We start from the raw sequence: 19,160 nt of genomic DNA on the forward strand, positions 1-19,160 counted from the left end.
ATCATTATTTCTAAATGATAATATAACACATTAGAATTAGGTGTTTGTATAACCCCAATGGGTAAAATGTTCTCTTTCCAAGTTTCTTCAGCTGATTGGATCATTGACTTTCTATCCTTGGTAAGCATGTTGCAACAGTACAAAGGAATGACTCCCTTTTTGTGGTACAAAATTTCATTACATCTCGGAGATGCACATTTTAACTAATAATAATAATTTAAACACGCCATTCCTGTGTTTTCTTGAGATCCAATCATATTCATTTGTGGAATCAATGAAGCCCACAGCAGTTTGTTTAACTGGCTTTTATTACCAAGCACCAGTGGAGGACTTTAGCATCTTTTAGCTTGCCAGCCAATCCATAAAACGTTTTATATTTTAAAAGCATGTACATGAATATTTGACATTCATAAGGAGAAGACATAAATTATTGATTGCTATTAAATCACTAAAAGCATTTTCCAGTCTCGCAACAAGTTGTACTTGAAGCTTAATGTAACAAAGACAAAGCCAGGCAATGAGGTGGTAACAACAACTCGGTGACTTGGTTGCATAATGTTAGCTATTATCCTAACAGAGTCAAAAAAAAAAAAAAAGAGACTAAAAAAATATAATGGTTTGTTTTTACTCTTAAATCATCGTGAACAAAAATGTTTCCAACTCTGGACAGCTGATGATTTATACATTTCTTTGTGTTATTGTATCCTTTTTTTTAAGAGTAATATGCAGTGTGCTTATTATAAATGATTGCTTTTTATTTTCAGAAAAACATGTTCTTACAAAATTCCTTTTGTTTCTGTATCTATTTGGCTTAGTTTTGTTTATTTTACAGGGCATGAACCAGTTTGTGGAAATAAAAGAAACTTCCTGTACTTATATAATTCATTTCTTTAGACATGTGGTCACTTTTATTCCTTGTCCAAACTAGGTTATTGCCCTTAGGGAACAAGCACTGTCTTAAGTCCCTCCTTGTCTCCGTGTTGAATCTGTTTCCCATCTTCCCTATGTTTTCAAACAGCTACAGTCTTACTCAAAAGTATTTTTACTCCTTGAACCTTCCACAAACTTCACTGCGTTTCTGATGACATATTAATTGTGATTAATTACTTCCAAGTCTGCAGGTTCAGCCTCAAAGTGTATTGTAACATGTACAGTTGCCAGCAGGGCTATGAATCAATCTAAAATCTCGGTGGTCTGTTTGGGAAAATCTTCACGCATTTGAATGATTTACGACGTCTGTTTAATCGGCTAAACAGACTGACGCATGCGAAGTTACCAGTGGTTGGTTTTTCAGCTTCGTTCTCTGGAATCCGGCCCTTACGTAATACCTTTTCTCCTTCTTCCTGCCTTAGGTGGACACAGTGGCTGCAGACTTTCTCCTGAGGAAGGGTGGGGAGCGGAAATTCAATGTGAAGACCCTGAGGCTGGGCCTGCTAAGCAAGAGGGGTTTCTACTTGGCGTTTCAGTCTCAGGGCGCCTGCATGGCTCTGCTCTCTGTCAGGGTGTTCTTCAAGAAGTGTCCTCCCCTCGTCAGCGTGCTCTCGTCTTTCCCAGAGACAGTCCCCCGTTATTTAGTGCAGGAGGCGCAGGGTTCGTGCGTGGAGCACGCCTCCCTGCAGGGGCTCCGACCCCGACCCCCTAAGCTGTTCTGTGGCGAAGACGGCCAGTGGGTGGGGCAGCCGACAACTTCCTGCGCTTGTCTGCCTGGATTTGAGCCGGTGGAGATGCAGACCCGCTGCGCAGGTGAGACACCAGATTTTAAAAAAACAACAAAAAACATGCATATTCTGGCAGACAAAACATTGAGATTTGAGCTTGGGGGGGGAGGGGAGGCATGCATGTTTGAGAGGAAATAAGAGACGAAGGAAGTTAATGAGGCAGGGGAACGACTGTGACACTGTGGAGACGGTGGGGAAGGTCAACTAGAGCTTCACTCATCTCTGAAAAGGAAGAGCAGGGTCAAAGGCGTCCTGCTGCGGCAGCTCTGGGTTCAGCTCAGATAGAAGGAGCTCATGAGGAGCTCAGAAGTCGGGGGCGGGGGAGGCGACACGTGAAGGTGGCGCTCCGGGTAAAGATTGTATCAGTTTGAGAACATCAAAGCAAAGCACACAAGAAACGAAGGAAGAAGCAGAGTAATTCTCTGAGGAGCTGTGCAGCAGCCTCCGCCTAATGAGTCCAATTAACATGCCTCGTGCACAAACACTCCCGACGTGCGTGCTTAGCACATCCCACCGCCGCGGACAAACGCGCAGCGCGACGAACAAAAAAGCACAAGAACTAGCGGCACATCTTCTCGAGAAAAGCGTGCTTCTTGCTGCATGCTTGTGAAAGCAGGATTCAGCTTGATCTCTGTGGGAGGTATAATGATTTCATTAAAAAAAAAAGGAATAACTTCTAACGTTGTGTTTCTGCTGAAGTGCCATTTGCAGCTTTCTGTCACAGAGGAAAGCTGTGAGGGAAAAACACTTGCTAGGCCATAAAAGGAAATTGCCTCCATGGAGAGATTGGACAGTTAATTTGCTTTATACGCGGGCCATTTTCTCAAAATGAAATTGACATCTAGCTTTGAAAATCATGATCGTTTTGCTGTTCCTGGGACAATACGTATAGATTCAAGCTCAATTCAACGTCCAGAACTTAAGAATGCTGTCAAAATGATTTAGTGTTATCAGGAAGCTTGAGCAGAAAGTTTAAGCTTTGACTCGGAAGCAAGCCTTTTACCGTGTTTTTATACCACTTCTTCGGACCGTTACCTGGCCCTAAAGGCTGGTGTAGCCGTGCCACAGTGCAAATAAATGGATTGAAAATCCTCACTCTGTTGAAATCCACCAGCTGCACACACTTTTTCAATAAACGTCATGTCCTCTAACTGATTCTCCAATCTTTCTGCTATTTTATCCTTGCAGAAATAAAAAACGTTCACCTCTCTCATGAGATGAAACCTCTGCCTTTTGCTCTTTTTTTTCCCCACCACTTTAAGCTGGAAACACCATTCAAACTTTAAACGTGTCACTAAGCATGATGTGCACCAAAAGCTTCAACTGCTGGATGTTTTTTTTTTTATGGGTTGTATAAAGTCACAGTGTTATTTTTCAAGTATTTGATCAAATACAGCTTTTTACCACCTAAAACATCATCATGACACGACCCACTCTACCGCTAAGCTACATTACTACAGTCCACAATTTCTGCTTATAGCCTTTTCCTACTGCTACACCCTTAACAATACACCAAACGTTTCTATGTCAGAAGGAAGAGAAATGACTATTGGGAACAGTGTCGTAGGGAATTTGAGCCTAATGCGTCAGACGCAAGTAAAACAATTCCTAATACTCTAGTTTTGCGAGAAGTATATAATTATTTATTGCTGTTATTTGCTGCTGTGCTCGTATTTTCATTTAAAACTTTATTTTTTCTGATTAAGACCTGCAAAGGCTCAACTTTCTCAGCTAACTTGACACATACATTCAATCAATAAACTTTCGTAGCTAAAGTTAGTCTCTTTTAAAACAATGTCAGTCAACAATTTAAATTTTTTATTTTTTTCCTTTTGGCTGCACACTAGTGTTAGAACAGTTTTAATTGAATATGCTAAATACTGTGTGCATCTCCAAGTCGCTGCATTCTCACACTTTAAAAATTGTTCTCGCGTGTGGGAAAGTTCCTGCGGCAGAATGCCGGTCAGAGTTCCCGTCGACCCCGGGAGTCACGTCACTTCTCGCCGGAAACAGTGTTATAATTGGTGTGAACGTTTATTGTTTTAAATCTTCTGTACTCGAGTTGCCACTCTTGAGCGTAAGCGCCGTGACTGTGTGTGGCGCCACGGTGGCAGCTGACTGCACATTCAGACGCTGTCTGCGGCAACTGTTGATGATCATCACAGTTTTTCTGCATAGTTTTGAAAGGAACAGAAAAGAAAATCAGATTTTTTGGATTTAATGGAGCCCATGCCTCCTTCCACGCATTCACTGTTGAAAAATCCCGTCGGGTAAACGGCGAGAGCAGGCACCTCCTCTAATCTTAGATTCAGTTTCTTTGACTCAATAGATTTGCCTCAGTTATGTTTTTTTTGTTTTTTTTTTAAAGAGCACAGAATAGTGTTTTATTTATGTAAAAAAAAAAAAAAACAGACTCAATATGTGAATCAGTAAACACAGGTGTTTTCCTTTCTTTTATTCTCTCACAAAGACTGAAAATATGTGGTGTCATTATTAGAACACAGACCAGGTAAACCCGGTGATAGGCAGATGTCAGAGACAGACAGGTTATTTGCACTAAATTGACTATTAGCATCAGCCTCATTACGGTGATTGTCTCAATTTATGACTCTCATTACACTATTGTCTATCAATCTGAAACCATCTGCCACCGTGAGTACAGTGGGAGGGGAAAAATAAAAAAATAAAAATAACGGATGTGTTGGCAAATTGAGTTTGACCGAGGCCCGTCGAGGACACGGTGAATGTGACAATTTTGCATAATGCGCTTTGATGATGAAAGTCATGTCTGAAGTTGGTGGAGGAAAAATTTATAATCTCTTCTCATTTAATCTCCCACTCTGTCATCTTCAGCCTGTCCCGTGGGTCAGTTCAAGTCGGGCACAGAGGGACGCTGCAGAGACTGTCCAGAATACAGCCAGGCCCCCATCAGGGGGTCGGCCACGTGTGCGTGTCGCTCCGGATACCTACGTGCGGAGTCCGACCCTGCAGAAAGCCCTTGCTCCAGTAAGTCCACATTAATCAGTCATTAATCCACGCTGTAGTGTCGGTGCTAAGCAACCACGTCATCTACTCCCTTGTTCTCGCCGTTTAACTTCCCCTGCCAGTCCTCACTTTATTTGTTTTTTTTGACACGCCTGGTGTTATTTCCCTCTTTTCTCTGGTTTTCTTCAGCCAGCCTTCCCTAAGCTTCTCAGTGGGCTTTGAGATGCATGGCTTTTGTGACAGGCGGCTGGGGGTTGGGGTTCTTCTGCTTAAGTGAGGTACTGATAGTCTGAAGTGACACCTCCGTGTCGATTCAAGAATTTCAATTCAGACAGGTTTTGGATGTGCGAATGGGAAGCACTTCTAGTAATTAGGTGCACTGTGTGGTGATGACCATGAAGAGGATGTGGGAGAGAAATGACACATTTTTGACTTGCTCTGTTTTCTGCAGGTGTGAAGTAAATTCCCACCAAATAAGTACACACTAATTTTTATCCCAGCAGTGATAAATTTAATTGCAAAAGCCCTTATCTGACTTATTTATCATTTCGTTTAGCTGTTTATAATATATTCTATTTTTTTGCACTTGATTGCCTGCAAATCTTTATTACATATTTTTTAATTTGTATGCTAAATTCCTAGCCAGCCATTTTATCCCGCTGAAAGCAGCGCTGTAGAAAAGTATTTGCCTCCTCTTCCCCTTACAGATTTCTTCTGTTTTTGCTTCATTACCCTAAAGCGTTTCATACCATCAGATTTTATTATGGTAAGCTGAGTAAATACAAATTACAGTTTTCAAATGGGAGAAAAAGCCATCCAAACCAATTTGGTCCTATGGGAAAGAGGAACTGTGTCGTAACCCTGACATCGTAAAAGTAAACCTTGTAAGATTCTTATACTTCTATTCATCATTTCCAGAATATTTTTTGGGATGTCCAGATGTTTTTCTCTTTTTTTTTTTTTTCTTTTTTGGGTCACCAGTGGTTTTTACCATCTGACTCTGCCTTTGATGCCTTTATTGTGTTTACCTTAACCAAGGTAAGAGAGTTCTTCAGAGCTTTAGGCGCCGTACTGGGTTCATCCTGGATAAGTAGCAGATTGGTTTTTCCTCCCTGATCCATGTTTTCTCCATATGTGCATAATGACTCTTACTGCAATTCCAAAACATTAGAAAAAATTATTTTAGGCTTTTATTTTTCCACATTGGTAAATATTTAATGATGTAGTTTCTCTTTCGTTTCTGAATTTCTTTGGTCAGGGCCTGATGTTTTGGTTTTTGACATCTTTTAATCTACTTCCTGTTTCAATCAAGGTTTTATTTTAATGATTACTTTACTCTAAACCTCTGGCAGTAATCAGACCTGAGTTTAGCTTATAAAAATTTAACCAAAAATTCAAGGTAATCATGGATAATTGATCATTTAACAAAAGGAAAGGAATTAACATTTTCCTCATTGGGCTTAGTTGGTCGAACATCTTTATTCCCTCATTATTTCAAATAATCAGTTAAAAATGCATTGATTATGTCCTCGAATTATCCTTGTCTGATTGTTTGGTTGACCAATGTTAAGCTTTGTTTGACAGTCTTTCATTAAAACAATGGCCAAATATAAGGAAATGTGTCAGTCGAATGTATTCCAAGTTCCTGCAATCCCTTATTGGGTGTGATGTTGTCCCACTTTGGTTTTTAATGAAGAGCACTATTAGCACTGAAATCACCCGCAGACTCAGTGACAAAGCTCTGTCTCTTTGGCAGGAAGTGATACTGATTCACAGAGCCTGAGTGGTCTCTCTGTTTAGTTATGCTTGGCTTGAGGCAGTAGCTATCTCCTTACAATTTTCAGACGGCGATCATTATCACCGCGCCTTAGATGAACCTAATTGCACCAGTTGAGTTCTGCAAAACACGCTCCCGCTGTGATGCAAAGTCACTGCAAGAATATCGCTCTGCTTCGTGACTGAATGCAAATGTTGCCAGGTTTTAATGCAAAAAAAAATTAATAAAAAATTTAAACAAGTGGCCTGTGTGGGTCACGAGAAAGATGTGAGCAGAGAACATGAGTGCACTCCTGTTGTTTCATTGGCATTGAGTGGCACTTAAAAATTAAATATGATTTTGATCATTTTGTAAAACAATGCTGTATGCAGAATAACTACTTGTGTTTTGCAAAGATTTGTTATGGAGAGCCAAATGAGCTGTCACAACGCTTCATCTTAATATGATGGAGAACAGCGACATCCAAAAGTGTCCATATCCTTCAAACGTTTCCACATTTTGAAATATTACAACCAGAAATTGTCTGTATTTCAGCACAATAAATATGAAGTGGAAGGAAATGGTACAAGGTTTGCATAGTTTCCGTATAAAATACAATGGAACCAACTAACTTCAGAGTCCAATCGACTGATTTAATCTCAGCATAAGTTCAGCTGTTCTGTGAAGGTCTCAGAGGTTTGTTAGACAACATTAGTGAACAAACAGCATAAGGACCAAAGAACCAAGCAGACAGGTCAGAGATAAAATTATGTTTAAATCAAAACAATATCTCAAGACCCTAGAAACTCACTGTTGAAATAGAAAATCTGCCAGGACATGAAAATTCACCAGTAAACGGTTGCAGCTGTCATGGCAGCAAACATTGCTTCTACAAAGTATCGACTCAGAGGGCTGAATCCAAATTTTTATTTTTAATATTAAGATATTTCCTTCTGCTTCAATCATGCACAACTCTGAGCTTGACTGTCACGTAAAATTCCCATAACATGGACTGAAGTCTGTGGTTGTGTCATGACAAAATGTGAAACAGTTTAAAAGGTATGAATACGTTTGCAATTTGATTATAAATAAGTGATCAATTATGGCATTAGAAATATTGTATAAAAGGAATAAATTGGCCTTTTTTCTTCTCAGTGTGGCAAATACGCAACTCCAACTTCAGAAACAATAATTAGTCGATCCTAATTGCTCATTTCTATATATTTTTGCTCCTGTAGAGCCTCCGTCGGCTCCTCGCAGCGTCATCCCCCAGATCAACGACACCACGCTCACGCTGGAGTGGAACGAGCCTCTGGACAGAGGCTACAGAGAGGACCTGAGCTACTCCATCAGGTGCTCTGTATGCAGGTCGCCCAGGGGAACCTGTCTCCCCTGCGGAGACAACGTCAGCTACCGTCCGGCTCACGAAGGCCTGCAGGGTCGCAGGGTGGAGGTGTGGGGTCTGCTGCCTCACACAACGTACACCTTCACCGTCCTGGCGCTCAACGGGGTGTCTCCGCTCAGCACCAAGGAGCCTGCTGGCGAAAGCATCAATATCACCACCAACCATGAAGGTGAGAGACAAAAGCACCGAAGTAAAAAAAAAAAAAAAGAAAGAGAGAGAGAAAAGAGTTTAAAGAGTCTGTATTTTGGTCGATATCTATAATCCTGCTGCTATCTGTGCAGTGCCATCGCTTGTGTCTGCGATTCGGAAGAGTGACTCCACAGAGAGCAGCCTGACTCTGCAGTGGTCGGTCCCAGATCAGCCGCACTACAACGTGCTGATGTATCAGCTGCGCTACTGCGAGAAGGTAAACACCGCCTAGCCAGCGAGTGGCCATTCAGGTTCAGACATTTATTTAGTTCGCTCATGGTTAGACTCTTCTGCAGCTCTTTTAATAAACTTAATCTGGGTCCTGATCTGCTGGGTCATAAGATTAACCAGGAAGTTTTAAATTGTTAATGAAGCTTGTTGGTTTCATTAAAACCAAGCTTAGTTACTCCAAAGTTCTGTACAGACAGATTTAGAGAAAACCTGAACATTATAACAGTGACACATTGATGGTTATGACAAAGAAAGGAAAAATTAGGAAAGTGTGGATATCTTCATTGCAATATTCTACAAGAATCTTAGCTGATGATTTCCTGATGTTATTTTAGAAACTGAACTAAATGGGCAAAAAGACTCCCAGTGAAGCAATGGGAGGCGTTTTCTGATTGGTTGATCCCAGTGAAAACAATGCAAACAATATGAGGCCTAAAACAAATCCCTGAGGCTCTCCCCAGCCACTAGTCCTCCATCAATGGCCCCCTGCAAACCTCAAATCCTCAACTTAAAGAAATTGAACCGCAAACCTAAATGGGTAATAAAGATTACTGCTAGATGAATGAGTTCCTGTGTGACAGAAAGGACAGAAACCTGGACAGAACTGCAGCTGAGATCAAGACCTCAACCTATTTAACATCCCCAGGTTAAGACTAATTTAATGTGTCATCATTGGAGAGTAAGAAAATCCAGGGTTATTTCAAGCCACTTCCATTAAACATATTAAGATGCCAACGGATTACATTTTTAGAAGTCTTCTTGGCTTGACACAGCTATTTCTTTTTTCACGTTTTACTCCATATTCATACTTTGTTCTCGTCCAGCTCACTTCGGTTTTCTTTGGCAGGAGAGACGCAGTGAAAATCCGTGCTCATACACAGAGACGAAGAGAAACCAGGCTGTGCTGACAGACCTCCGCAGGGCCACTCAGTATGAAGTGCAGGTTCGGGCGCGCACCCAGGCCGGTTATGGCAGCTTCAGTTCTGCAGTCGTCTTCCGCACCCTGCCTGATGGTAAAATGTTCTTGTTTGCTCTTGCAAAAAAAAACAAAAAAACTCTCACCTCTTTTCTTTCCATTTCCACTGAGATTTTTTTTTTTATTATTTCTTATCAGCATTCTCAATCCCTGGACTGTGTTTGCTTTGCATTCGTCGCCTGTGAGATAGTGTCCTTGTATCGCGCCTGTTATTAACGCAGATTCTTGTAATGTCCCATTTGCTACATGGGGGTAAACTCTGTGGTTTGGCTTTTGCACCCATAACTTTCTGAGTAAATGTCTTATTTTTTCTTTCTTCTGTTTCTTTTTTTTCCCCCCCACTTTCAGGTTATGACTCTGCCTCCCAGTTCTTGGTGCCCGGCATCCTTATCGCAGTCGGGATGCTGCTGCTCGTCATTTTTGTCGTCTTAGCCGTCTTCTGCCTACGGTGAGAACAAGGGGGAAAAAAGAAAAAGAGGATGAGAAGAAGACAAATTTGCATGGGAAAAAAAACAACTGCTAAAACAACAGGAAATGTGAAAGAAAAGGGCTGGGGAAAACCTAAAACAACCATGACCCCCATTTTACAGTTTGGCACCACTTTGTTCTTTTGTTTATACCTATTGTATCTTATCAACGGTAGATTTGCTCTGTGCTATCCTCAATTTTTTTCTTTTTTTTTGTCTTTTTTTCCACGTCTGTGAAACAGTTCAGACACAAAGCAGCGTTTGTGATTTCTTTCGCTTACGCAGCTAAAAGCTATCCTGCTCATTAGAACGTTTTCCTGAGGCTTCATTGTTTGAGTAAATAGTGTTGGATGCCACCATGGAGGGGGAGCAAGAGAGAAAGTGCATAGATCTGGTTAAGGGATAGAGATGACGGTAGAGGTAGAGGGCAGGGAAAGACAGGATGCAGGCGTCCCAGCCCTGTTTCCACAGGACAGGAGAACAATAGCTGTGACCTTGTGGCACATTCACACACACACACACACACACACACGCAAACCAGCTACTGAGGCCCAGATCTGCCTCAAACTGAGGGTGGTGCTTTACTGCTATTTTAGGCTTTTGAAGTGGGAAAGAGAGAGAGAGAGACAGGAGCGGTGGAAGGCGGTGATCCAGGAGCCACAGGCTCATTACGGTCTTGTAGGGATGAGTCCGCGCCGCCGGAATCCTAATGGAGCCGCTTGTGTCAAAGAGCGGGACCGGAGGGGTCGGCTCGGACAACAAGTCATCTTGTATTGTGCCTTTAAGGTTTCCGAGGATTGTTGAGGCCAGGCGAAGGCCTTTCAAACCGGGCCAGTTGTTGTATCAAAGATTACACAAAGCATAATTGATGGAGGTGGTTTTTTTGAACAGAGCACATTTTACCTGGAGGGACGTGGGTTTTTTTTTTTTTTTTACACTGTTGTTGTAGAAGAGTATATGTTTTATCACAATATAAGAAACTGTTTAATCAAGATTTTATGTGGTAGACCAAACTAAAGTGGCATGTAATTGTTAAATATAAGGAAAAAGATACAAAAAACGTATAGAGATAAAAAGATGTGACATGTATTTATAATGATTAGGTCATCCAAATGTTCCTGTGTGAGGAATTGTCCCAGAAGTTATCACAATAAATAACAATATTGTTGTTCTGAGGCTGTTTTCAAGTAATGCAGTGGCATTATAATGCAAGAACACTTTCTCAAAGATCTCTAAACTTTAAGTTCTAATAAGCATTTAACACTGGAACTGGGAATCATTTTAAATATCCAAAATGAATAAATAAAACAATAAATACATACAATTAATTATGTAAGTGAAACTTTTTTTTGTAATCCAGTTTTTAGTAGAAAGAGGGAAAAGAGAGAAACACTAAATCATGCAAATGGAAATTACCAAACTTGTTTTTAATTTCTTAGTGTTTAATAGATGTAGTGCTTATTGTGACAGGGCTGGTAATGATTCTGAAAGCTCCTATTTACAACATGAAGTCCATCTTTGTTTAATTTATTCGAATGGACTGAAAAGGTGCTGCGGTCGGATGAAACCAAAATTAAACTGGCCAATTTCTGATATAGATGATGAGTCAAGTCAACCTGTACTCAGCATCCTGAAACACAGCGATGGCAGCATCATAATGTGGGTTTTGTTTACTCTTCAAAGAGAAGATTGTTTGTTTGTTTGTTTTATGACGTTCCCAGATCTCCATCCAGTCTCATTGGTCTTGAGACATTTTGCAAAGAATAACGGGTAGAAATGTTGATCTCTAGACATGAAGAACTAGTGGATACTGACTACAAATGGATGCCAAACATTTCAGATTTAGATTTTTGTGAAACATTAAAAAATACATATAATTTTTCTCATATTATTCACTTCCTTGTACACACAAAATCCCAGTAAAATGCTGTGAGTTGTGGTTGTAAGACAAAGTGTGAAAAGTTCAACTTTTTTAAGGAGCTTGTGCTGTTAACTTTGGTGTTCTTATTTCCATTTTTGATCCGTTAGCATCTACTGGAACAATCCTAACAACAATAGCTTGAAAAAGTCTTTCAAAAACTTTAAATACTTATTTATCCTTTGGGAAACTATGCTTGTGCCATAATCTTGTTACATTTATGCTTTTCTGTTTCCTGCTGCAGCCGACACAGCCGAGTTAAAGATCCCGAGCTGAGCGACAAAAACAGCCAGTACCTCATTGGCCAAGGTAAGCCGTTACGGACGCCGGACCTCGGATGATTTATAACCTGTTCACGTGAGAGAAACCATTCCTAATGATGGGCACTTTGCTGCTCATAGTTCTTGAACATTTCTTTTCTTTCCTTTCCCACGACTCTGTTTGTCCGTCTCTTGCAGGGGTCAAGGTTTACATCGACCCTTTCACCTACGAGGACCCTAATGAGGCGGTGCGAGAGTTTGCCAAGGAAATCGATGTTTCCTTTGTCAAGATAGAGGAGGTTATCGGTGCCGGTACGCTCCACTCAGGCTTTTCCCACTATTACTACTACATATGTAAACCTAGTTACCTTTCTGTGAATTCATTTGGTTTGTGGCTTTTCTTTTGCCTGATCGTCCACTTTAAGAAGAATATCATTAGTCTTCATCTAATTTAGCCTTTAAAATTAATTCATAGGCATTGTCTGGGCTTCTTTTTTTAAAGACCAAATTCAATATAGTTGCGCCAATAAAGCAATTAACTGATAAATATGTGGCCAACATTACTGGCCCTCATTTAAACAAAAGGACACCACTTGCTGCGAGCGAACTTTCCGTTGGCTGGATAAAGCGCTGATACTCATAATGTGGAAAACAGCCGCTCTAATGGGTGTTTATGTGTCTGCAGGCGAGTTCGGGGAGGTGTGTCGAGGACGGCTGAAAATCCCAGGGAAAAAAGAAAACTACGTGGCGATCAAGACCCTAAAGGGCGGCTACACCGAGAAGCAGAGGAGGGACTTCCTGTCCGAGGCATCCATCATGGGGCAGTTCCAGCACCCCAACATCATCCACCTGGAGGGCATCATAACAGCCAGCTGTCCAGTGATGATCCTCACCGAGTTCATGGAGAACGGCGCGCTGGACTCCTTCCTGCGGGTCAGTGTGACAACAGGCGCCGTCACACCGTCTCCCAGGCCGACACGTCCACACAGCGTCGCGTCTAAAGCGTCTCTGTCCTCCCCCGCAGCTCAACGACAGCCAGTTCACGCCCATCCAGCTAGTGGGGATGCTGCGCGGCATCGCCTCGGGCATGAAGTACCTGGCAGAGATGAGCTACGTCCACAGAGACTTGGCTGCCCGCAACATCCTGATCAACAGCAACCTGGTGTGCAAGGTGTCCGACTTTGGCTTGTCACGCTTCCTGCAGGAGAACTCCTCCGACCCGACTTACACCAGCTCTCTGGTGAGGCGGCAGCCAGGACCGATTTACTCTTTACTCACAGTTCTGTTTTGCCGGGTAAAGCCTCGGTGTATGTAGTTGACAATTTTTAGACTTAATTGTTTGCTTTTTTTTGTTTGTTTTTTAAATGCAGGGAGGCAAGATTCCCATCCGCTGGACAGCACCCGAGGCGATAGCCTTCAGAAAGTTTACCTCTGCCTCAGACGTGTGGAGCTACGGCATTGTTATGTGGGAGGTCATGTCTTTTGGAGAGAGACCGTACTGGGACATGAGTAACCAGGATGTAAGTTTCAGCAAAAAACCCACATGTTGCTGGGCGATGCGCCCTGAAAATAAAATCTCTGATTTTTAAATATATATATATATCAGATCTGATTTCCGATTTTAAGTGATTTTGGAAGTTTGTTTGCTTAGTTTCTTTTCTTAAAAAGAAATTACAGAAATATTTTTGAAAAAAGTGGCTTTTGTTTGACTCATCCCTTCTGTAGTTGAACGATGGAGTCTGAGAATTTCTGCTTAATTACAAAAATACAGTCAAAATATTCGCAGATAAAGATGCAATTTTACCAGAAATAACTTAAAATTATGAGAAAAAAAGTTGTTTTAATGAGAAGAAAACTTAGTTATCAGGATCTAATGTGTGCATCTCAGTCTGCATGTTTGTTTTTTCTTCAAAATTTGTTTGGACAAAGTCTACTTATAATAATTTGATGCTGATGTGTTGAAAGATTTATTATTTCTACTAAGTATTACCTCTAAATTTTATACCAAAGGATAAATTCACAAGATGCTGAAAATTTATTTATTTAATTTCTTTCTTTTTTTTTTACAATTTTTGTGTTGAAGTTCTCATAAAATTACTACTTTATTGTCCTAATATTACAACTTTATTCTTGTCATTTAAAACTTAAAGTCCAAGTAATCAGAAGCTTGTCAAACAAGATGGTGGCCTACATTGTGCTGACATCACTGTGAGCTACGGAAACCCAAAGAGAAAACTGGTGACAAAAAAAAAAACAAAATTTTTTTCCAAAAATTTAATCTCCAAAACCCCAAAATTTAATTAAGCGCCACATGGAGCCAATTGTAATAATCAGTTTCTGAATTTGTTCGAATTACTTACGTCACTACTTGGGTATTAAAAACTGAATTCTAGTCATCATGTTGCTAATTATATACGCCGTGTCTGCGCCCTCACTAAACTCCTTGCATCTCCGAATCGATCCAAACATCATTTAGTCGAAACACTTTGTTTGAACAGCAGCTGTTTGTCTCCCACTGTCAGGTAATCAATGCCATCGAGCAGGACTACCGGCTGCCCCCGCCGCCCGACTGCCCCTCCCACCTGCACCAGCTCATGCTGGACTGCTGGCAGAAGGACCGCTCCGCGCGTCCCCGCTTCGCAGACCTCGTCAGCGCTCTGGACAAACTCATCCGCAACCCGGCCTCGCTGAAAATAGTCGCCCAAGAAGCAGGAGGGTAAGAGTGAAAACACGTAGCTTTAGAAAACGGTGCATTTTTCCGTTGTTCGGTGATCCAAGACTTTTGTTGTAAATGCGATGATGAGTCGTTGTTTTTGTCCGTCACTGGTCCACATGGTCTGGAGGAAACTATGCTGAAAGCTCTCCTTACTATTTTGGCTTCAGCTCCGGTCGAGCAGCAACCTCTCCTCTGTTTGACACAAATCTGCTTGGTTTCATGCACAAAGAGGTGAAAGCGTCTTTCATGCTGCAGTAAACCTGTAAAATTCTGTCATGATACCTACATGGAAACGGACTAAATTTGGAAACTCCAGCGCTGATGACGTTTGCATATTTTGCCGCACTTGTTTTGCATTGTGCAACCCTGTGTTTTAGAACAACACATTACAGCACCAACATTGAATTCATGCGAAGGTTCTGTTTGTCTAATGGAAAGCAATCATGGAAAAGGAAATATGTTGGCCTTTTCAAATAAAAACAACAAAAAAAACCCTTAACTGTTCATTAAAAAAATAAAGATTCCGTATTACTAGTCAAGCTTAGAGATTATGTTGGCCTTTCGACATAAAGCTTTAATATTTCATGAGTTGCATTGAACTACTGTACCTTGAGCATGATTCTGTATCGTAATAAATGGCTCAAAATAAGAGCATCTGGTCATGCAAAAATGCCCTTTCAAAAAAGCTCACATATGATCATCAAAATAAAAGTCTGTCCTTTTCATGGAGAAGGTTCTAAATTGCTGAAGGAGCTAAGCTAGTCATGAAAAAGAGATTATGCAAGGCCTTAAAAATAGAGTTCATAGGTGACCTTTAAAATAATTGTCTTGCTCTTTCATGGGTTAAATCATTAAACCTGCTTCAAAAATTACAGGTCTTGAAAGAGCAACCGTTTCCTATGTTGGTTCTCTGTAATGTGCCGTTATTTAGAAGCGAATGATCAAAAGGCAGTCTGGTTTTGGATGGTGCTAGTTTCTTCATAAATAGGCTTTTTTTTTTTTCTTAAACTTTATTCTCCATACACGTTGTAATATTCACATCTTTCTTTTGTTTGTTTTTCTTTGGATTTTAGCTGCTGTTTTTGCTGATGTTTTTGTTTTCTACGCTGCTTAACTCTGACCTTTGAATCACTTAGGCATAAAAAAAACTCCTAAATTCAAAAGATGGAATGGTGCTGTATCTACAGAAAAATTACTTGGCAAGGAATCTATTTTTAATTGAATATAGAGGCACTTTTCTGTCAGACGAAAACATAGTTTCCATTTGTCTTGTTTGCATTTTGTAAAATCAGTAAATGGAAAGAAATAGGATGTCACTTCTTTAATCTTTTGGATTAAACTGTTACCTATATGCTGTTGTCAGACACAAAGACTGGTCTGAAAATTAGTAGCAATAAAGTCCACAACGAAACTTGGGAAGACATTTAGTAGATTTTTGTTGAACTTTTGGTCAAAAGCTTTGTAAAACATAGGATAAAACTCAACTTTTCCACATGCTACACACTCCTAAAATAGCTAGTTTAAAACCATCACAGTATGTATGTCTTAATGACATCAACAGAAAGGCGGACTGATCCGTTTCTGATTGACTGACTGTCGCAGTAACACACAGAAGTCAGCAGCATGTCTATTCCCTGATTGAAAGGGCTGCCAATGTCTCTTTCTGGGGTCATTTCAAAGTCCTGACAGTAGCAGGACAGCCATTACCCTCCTCCCACTGCCCACTCCGAGATGCCACCTCAGAGTCCTGCTGTGAACTGTCAGCCACTTGCTGTGCCCATTTCCCTTCCTTCGCATTCTGCCCGTCAGCTGGTTACATACCGCTGAAGACGCTCCACCCCTGACAAATCCCATTGTTTGTAGCCGTCAGTCAGCACGCCTCAGATTATACCTCTCCCCATCAGCCCAACATTGCTGCAGGACGTGTGGAAGCTCCTCGCTGCTGTTTTGGTGACGGTGAATGTAAGTCATTCTTTTGTTTGTCGGCTTTCTCCACCCCCCGCTACAGGCCGTCCTACCCCCTGCTGGACCAGCGCGCACCTTTGGCTCTCTCGCCGTGTTCTTCAGTCGGCGATTGGCTGAGGGCTATCAAGATGGAGCGCTATGAGGACAGCTTCCTGCAGGCTGGCTTCAACTCAATAGATCAGCTGGCCCAAATCACTGCACAGTTAGTTTCTTCTATTCCCAACTGACTCATCTAATGTAGCTTTTAATTTTGATTGGAAGTATTTTCAGGTGCTTCGAAGGCCTTTACCATCCTCCTTTTTCTGTCTGTTTCAGGGATCTGCTGCACATGGGTGTGACTTTAGCTGGACATCAGAGGAAAATCCTCTCTAGCATTCAGACAATGACCTTGCAAAACAAGAGCACGGCGACTGTGACATTCTAGCTGCTCTGCCCTTCTTCATCCTGGACGTGAACACAGCGCACAGGTGTGTGCCGCCGTGTCCTAGAGCACTCTGGATCCTTTCCTGTGACCCACTTTGAACACAAACTGAGGAAGGAGGAAGATTGTATTCACATCCAGGGAAAAGAACAAAAATGAAGAGGAAAAAAAAAAATAGCAGATAAAGATGACTGGTGAGACTCGAACCAGTTACCTGGAGTTACCAGGTGGTGAAGTCATCTAGACTTTCTCTGTCAGATTTTTAAAAGTTTGCAGTCAGTATTTTTACATCTAGCAAGTAAAGAACCAAGTGCATCTGCCAAACCACGATGAGTGACAAACCAGTGTTTACACAGTTTCTGAAGTTTCATTCTCAAAGTGTCGTTTACTTATATTGTTGCCCCCCAAAAGATTCCAAGATTACAAAAAAGAAAAAAATGTTAATCTAAAAGTCCTTTGTTTCCAGGTTGCTTTTGTGATTGGGAATGAGAACGTTTTCGTTTGATTCTGGCTGTCTTTTAATTAATCCTTCTGGATCACCTTCCATGGCAGTACTGCACAGTCTAATTAAGGGAATAGTTTGCTTCCATTATATTTCAGAACGACCTCGTCTTTACTCAGGTGTGATGTGTAATACAGACTTCAAGGAACGCTGTAGATGCCCCTAATCAGAAGCCTCATCTTCCTCAAGTCTGGCTCCCCCTTCGCCTGCTACAAAAAAAATACAAGAGGAAAAATGAGGCACAAAAGAGACATTTCAGCACTTTTGTCATTTCAGAGTGATTTGTAATCTTGTGCGATTTGATGCGTTTATCCTGGGCTGTGTTTCTGTTGGATGTTTTCTGCTGGCAGCTCATTTTTGTTCTAATAAGCCAGAACAAGGACCAAGTGGACTCAGAGACCAGAGAACACTGTAGAATTGGATTTTCCATGTTATCTGGCCTCAAAACACGTTTTTAATCGATATTAGTGATAATGTACATTTTTAATACTCTTATTCTGTATTCTCCGTCATCTTCCAGTGCCATTTATATGTCTATATGTGGTCTTAAATGACTGTTTTATAAAGCAGATATCTTTCCTGTGGGATTCAGTGTGTCTTGTTTTATTTTTATACCGTGAAGTTGAAACTCCTGCTTGAAAATAAGCAAACAAGCTAACCAATAGCTGCACTGCGTTTCCATGTTAAATGCTAACCAGTAACGAGGCGTTAAGGTAACCGCTAATCTCACGAGCGCTAACTAGTTATAGTTAGCATGATTTCGCCTGATGAATTTGTAAGATACCCGAACTACTCTTAAATCATTTCTTTGGCAGCATTTTGGGTTTCCAGTCAGAATGATAAATGGCAACAGAGTGGCAGACAAGACAAACAATATATAAACGCTGCAAGTTGTTCAGATGGTGAAGTAGGCAGAAAACGTCGCTATAGCAACCGATAGCTGGACTTCTAGAGGTGCGTTTAGCTACATCGCAATCACAGCCCATCCATCAAAAGCGAAATGGTGAATGTAGTGCAGAACAATCACAGTTAAAGCACTCTCCTAAGGTTTGAAGAAGATAAAGGAAATAATTTAAAAAATATCAATATGATGTAATTGTGACAAAAATTGCTAAAAAATATATAAGATGACGGCTTTCTTATCGTGACTCTTGACTTGTTAGCTTTAGGCATTGTTACGTCTGTGTCGCTTTAATTAGAAGTTAATTTCACTTCACATTGAAGTATAGTGTTATTTCTGTCCTCAGTGCTGTTATCAGTGTTGGTAAAATATTTTTAATCTTTAAACCACGTAGCGATTTAAGTTTCTGTGCAGTCTAGAAAAGTATGAAATTAGATTTTAATTCTTTCCAGGACGCTTTGCCCTTCTGTCCCTCATTTTCCTTCCTCCCTAACTTCTTGGTGCCCCTTCGTTTATTATTTATTTTTCCGTGCGTTCTTCCTTCTTCCCTCCTTCGTACCTTGCTTCCTTCTTCTCTCATGTCATCCTTCCCTTGGTTCTTTGTCTTTGGTTTTGTTCTTTTTTTCCCCCTTCCTTCATATGGTTTTCCCAAAGACTGCGTAAATATTGCTAACCAGCATTTTGTTCATTTTAAGCAATGCCCTTATTTTATTTTCGTATCTCTTACACGTGGCTTGCAGGTTTCCACGA

At 40.9% G+C, this 19,160-nt stretch overlaps 1 protein-coding gene across 1 annotated transcript in view; it reads left to right on the top strand.

Annotated features, from left to right (window-relative positions):
• ephb4a (eph receptor B4a) overlaps positions 1-18,096 on the top strand; it is a 49,908-nt gene extending 31,812 nt beyond the window's left edge. The window contains exons 4-17 of the mRNA XM_044141078.1: positions 1,353-1,743; positions 4,572-4,724; positions 7,698-8,033; positions 8,146-8,270; positions 9,132-9,297; positions 9,609-9,708; positions 11,890-11,954; positions 12,104-12,217; positions 12,591-12,838; positions 12,930-13,145; positions 13,276-13,425; positions 14,428-14,621; positions 16,630-16,788; positions 16,902-18,096. Coding sequence (XP_043997013.1) covers positions 1,353-1,743; positions 4,572-4,724; positions 7,698-8,033; positions 8,146-8,270; positions 9,132-9,297; positions 9,609-9,708; positions 11,890-11,954; positions 12,104-12,217; positions 12,591-12,838; positions 12,930-13,145; positions 13,276-13,425; positions 14,428-14,621; positions 16,630-16,788; positions 16,902-17,010 — 2,526 coding nt within the window. The 3' untranslated portion in view covers positions 17,011-18,096. The remainder of the gene's footprint in view (positions 1-1,352; positions 1,744-4,571; positions 4,725-7,697; positions 8,034-8,145; positions 8,271-9,131; positions 9,298-9,608; positions 9,709-11,889; positions 11,955-12,103; positions 12,218-12,590; positions 12,839-12,929; positions 13,146-13,275; positions 13,426-14,427; positions 14,622-16,629; positions 16,789-16,901) is intronic.
• Positions 18,097-19,160: the final 1,064 nt, after the last annotated feature.

The sequence above is a fragment of the Gambusia affinis genome, linkage group LG15 (genome assembly GCF_019740435.1).
Source record: "Gambusia affinis linkage group LG15, SWU_Gaff_1.0, whole genome shotgun sequence".
Lineage (NCBI taxonomy): Eukaryota > Metazoa > Chordata > Actinopteri > Cyprinodontiformes > Poeciliidae > Gambusia > Gambusia affinis.